Source organism: Mastomys coucha, unplaced genomic scaffold (genome assembly GCF_008632895.1).
Source record: "Mastomys coucha isolate ucsf_1 unplaced genomic scaffold, UCSF_Mcou_1 pScaffold5, whole genome shotgun sequence".
Classification (NCBI taxonomy): Eukaryota; Metazoa; Chordata; class Mammalia; order Rodentia; family Muridae; genus Mastomys; species Mastomys coucha.
Genome location: NW_022196911.1, coordinates 98,802,426 through 98,806,675, shown reverse-complemented (window position 1 = coordinate 98,806,675; position 4,250 = coordinate 98,802,426). Strand labels below are relative to the sequence as shown.

General features: G+C 38.7%; 1 protein-coding gene across 1 annotated transcript in view; it reads left to right on the top strand.

Moving 5' to 3' along the window:
* Positions 1-3,111, top strand: part of Ccdc43 (coiled-coil domain containing 43) — a 12,991-nt gene extending 9,880 nt beyond the window's left edge. Inside the window, exon 5 of the mRNA XM_031353123.1 lies at positions 1,273-3,111. Coding sequence (XP_031208983.1) covers positions 1,273-1,460 — 188 coding nt within the window. The 3' untranslated portion in view covers positions 1,461-3,111. The remainder of the gene's footprint in view (positions 1-1,272) is intronic.
* The last annotated feature ends 1,139 nt before the right edge of the window (positions 3,112-4,250 follow it).

Here is a 4,250-nt window from a genome sequence, read left to right as displayed (position 1 = left end):
TATGTGTGCATAATGCCCCCAGAGACCAAAAGAAGATGGCAGATCCCTTGGAACTTGAGTTACAGATGGTTGTGAGCCACCATGTGGGTTCTGAGAATTGAACCCAGGTCCTCTGGCAGAGCAGCCAGTGTTCTTAACTGCTGACCCAGCCCCTGATATTTTATTTTTAAAGTTAAAAGAAATAAGGAATAAAGTTTTTGGCTGCTTTCTAACTTTTGTTAAACTCATTTTGTATGAGTTCAGTGTTGACAGCATAACTTGGTTTTTCACTTAAACTTTAGAAAAAAGGTCAAATTAACAAAATCTAGTCAGAATAAACCCTAATTATGTCCAAGCATTTTCATGGTCCAAGTGCATAAGCATTTTTTAAGCCACAGTGATATTCTTGTCACTGGTGTACCTTAGGCTCCACAGCACTTATTTTGCTTTAGACTGTTTAGAGTTTTTTATTTTTTGGATCGACTTTATTTGCAAGTATAAACTGTAGTTTTCAGATGTCCTTGTTAATGAAATTCATTTTTATAAAATATTCCAAAGTTCAGGCTTAGTTTTTCCAAATGAGTTTTTTTTAATCCAAGGAACATTTTAGGGTGAATTGTAACATTAGGACTTACCATTAGGGAGCTGGTGGGATGACTCAGCGGATAAGAGCACTGACTTCTCTTCCAAAGATCCTGAGTTCAAATCCCAGCAACCACATGGTGGCTCACAACCATCTGTAATGAGATCTGATGTCCTCTTCTGGTGTGTCTAAAGACAGCTACAGTGTACTTACATATAGTAATAAATTAGAGCGAGCAGGGCCCGAGTAAGCAGAGGTCCTGAGTTCAATTCCCAGCAACCACATGATGGCTCACAACCATCTGTACAGCTACAGTGTACTAATATACATTAAATAAATAAATCTTAAAAAGATTTACCATTAAACCAAAGTTTTTTTTTTTTTTAATGAGTGTTTTGCATGCATATATGTGTACTTGTGCCTAATGTCTGGCACCCACAGAGGCCAGAAGAGGGCACTGGATCAGTCTTCTGGAACTGGAGTTATGCATGGGAATGAACCACTATGGGTCTGAACCCAGGTCCTCTCTGTAAGAGCAAGTGCCTATGACCATTGAGCCATCTCTAGTCCAAACCAAAGATTCTTTTCCTGTACTTGGAATAGCTACAGTGCATGTAGGACTCTTGTGTAGAGGAGGGGCATTCAGATTGAGGAAGGAGCAAGATTATTGCCTGTAGGACTTGGGCCTGAATCCCTTAACCCACTGGTAGCCCTGTTCCGAAACACCAATGTGGAAGATGTTCTCAATGCTCGGAAATTGGAGAGAGACTCACTTCGGGATGAGTCCCAAAGGAAGAAGGAGCAGGACAAGCTGCAGAGGGAGAAGGACAAACTAGCCAAGCAGGAACGCAAGGAGAAGGAAAAGAAAAGGACACAGAGAGGCGAACGAAAGAGATAACCTTGGCCCACTCTGCTCCTTCCACCTATGAATTGTGTGTCTGTGTATTTAAGAGAACAGAGACTAATGTATTTCCCCACATTTCCTGAGGCTTACCCCTTTGTTTACATGTTCAAGAGGAAAATCACAATCACTTGTAAATGTGCCATGCTTTGGTGGTGTGAGCAGTCGATTATAGTTAGTGTCTTTACCAAAGATCTGGAACTAGGGTAACCTTTCTATTTTAGTACTCAATTCCTGTGCTCTTCTGTCTTTTTAAAAAAGGTCTTCCCTCATTTTGTATATTTAGCCAGATACAGAAAGCTAACATCCTGAAGGAAACAATGAATATTCCTTCTGAGTTAAAAAAAAGAAAAGTACAAATTGCTTCTGAGGCAATATTTGCCCTAAAATAGAGTGGGCTTTTCTTTTAAGACTGGGTTTCATTCTGTAGCCGAGGCTAGCCTTGAACTTGTTGCAGTGTCCTTTTCTGTTTCTCAGCTTCAGGATTATGGACATAAATCACCAAGCCTGGCTTATAACAATTTTGAGGCTGAAATAACTAATGAATTGCCCTACCTAGATCCAGATTTCATGACATCAAATTAGGGAAGCTGAGGAAATTATTTGGAGTGTGATAGATCTAAGGTTTTTTTGTTGTTTTGTTTTGTTTTGTTTTTTGATGTGTTGACTTGGGCTCAGGCTGTAGTTGTATTGTGTGCCTGCTTAGCATATACAAGGGCCTGGGATTGAGCCCCAGTTTGGAAGAAAGACTTAACCTGTGGGAAAAACAGATTTCATGTAATCTGTGATTGATTTCAAGGAGGATGTTTGGAGTAAAAGGATATCTTTTGTTAGCTAGATTCTTTTTTTTCTTTTGTAATCATGAGTTCCCTTGAATTCTCTCTTGATTTTTAATCTTGATTTATCCTGCAGGCATGTCCTACCTTTTGAAATTGTGACATGACTTTTTTAAAAACTTGCAAAAAAAAAAATCATGTTTTAAATGTTATGATTTTGTGTTAGGCTGAATTTATAGCTGTCCTTGACCACAGGTTGGACACACTTGCAACATGAATAGTTAAGACCTAATAATTCCTGGCTTAGAAAAACTGAAGGAATTACTCTTTTAGAGAAAAACACTGGAAATTTTGCTAACACAATACTTAAAAGTATATAGTCGGTGGTTAAACTTATGAAATGAGTGAATGGAAAAACCAAGAGAGTCAGGGTGAACAGAACTCTCCAAGTCTACTTCTGTCACAGCCACATCTAGTTGTAAATAAAGTCCTTCTTTACTTGACTTTGGGCAACAGGTATCAAAAGCCTCAAGAGAACAATTTCTCTGATAAAATTATTTTATACCAAGGGTCAGAAGACTCCACTCATGGGCCAAGTTTGGCCCAGTCTTTTTTGTATGGGGCAAAAACTAAAATGGTTTTTTACATTTTTAAGAGGTTATAAAAGGAAGACATTCATGATTGAGACCATATGTGGCCTATAAAACCTAGTATTTGGAGAAAGTTTGTTGACTTTTGTAACATTAGCTACCTTTGTGCAGAAGAAAAAAAAACATGGTTAAGGAAAGGAGATATGCTGCCTCTTTGTCCTACAACCATGGCATTGCAAAAATAACCACCTTTTTTTTTTTAAAATAAACTTTATTTAAGTCAGTGTCTTCTGTCTTGTTCTTTCCAACTGCTGGTAGAAAGGTGCTTGGGGCTGGTCCCTTGGGAATGATCTTTATTGTCTGGTCAGCACAGTAGCTATACTCTGCAAATGGAGTGTCTTTTCCCTTAAATGTATAAATCCTATCCAAGTTTTCTGTGAAGTAAAGATTAGCTCAGGATTACCTTGGTTTTTGAAGCATAAGTACGTTGGCTTTGAAGTTTTTTGAGGTACTAGTGGTTTTGGTCCTTTATTTTGTAATAGCTGTGAGCCACAGCTCTGCAGAGTAGTATATGGCAACCTGTTTTAGTTTAGGAATCCTTACTTTAGGACTTGGATTCTCACCTTCATTTTGGCTTCTGAAGGAGTCAAGATTATATCCTTTCCTTAAGGGTACTTGTTTTAATTTGCCAGTTTGTTTTTGTTTCTTTTCTTTTTTTGAGACACGATTCTGCATAGCCCAGGCTGCCTCCAGCTAGCTCTGTCACCTAGGCTTCCCTTGAATTCCTGACCTTCCTGCACCTGCCTCCCAACTACTGGGATTATAGGCATGTGTCACCACACCCAGCTAATAGTCAAATTCTTTTTTCTGGGACCCTTTATGTTATAGGGTACACCCAACTAATGCTTAAATAAGAAACAATCAGCTCATTAGGCTTTGGTAAAGTTATTCACTTAAACAGATGCTAAGTAATTTTTTAAACCAGAAATGTGAAAGGGCAGGCTTTAAATTATGCCATTTAGATTGACTTTTGGCCAAATGGGAATTTTTTTTTTTAAGTATTTATGGTAGTGGAGAGATGATCAGCAGTTAAGAGCACGTGGACCATTGATTCCCAGCACACACAATGTGGCTCACAACTGTAACTCCAGTTCTAGGGGATCCAACCCCCTCTTCTGGCCCATTTGGGCACCAGCCATGCACATGGTACACAGACAAATGTTAGTAAAATATTCATATACTTACTTTTAAATCTAAAAATTCTTTTTTTCCCTTTGGTTTTTTAAGATAGGGTTTCTCTATGTAGCCCTGGCTGTCTTGCAGCTCACTCTGTAGGCCTTGAACTCAGATCCACCTCCCCTTGCCTCCTGAGTGCTGGCACTTCCATGCCTAGTTAAAAATTAAAATTTTATTTTTATGTG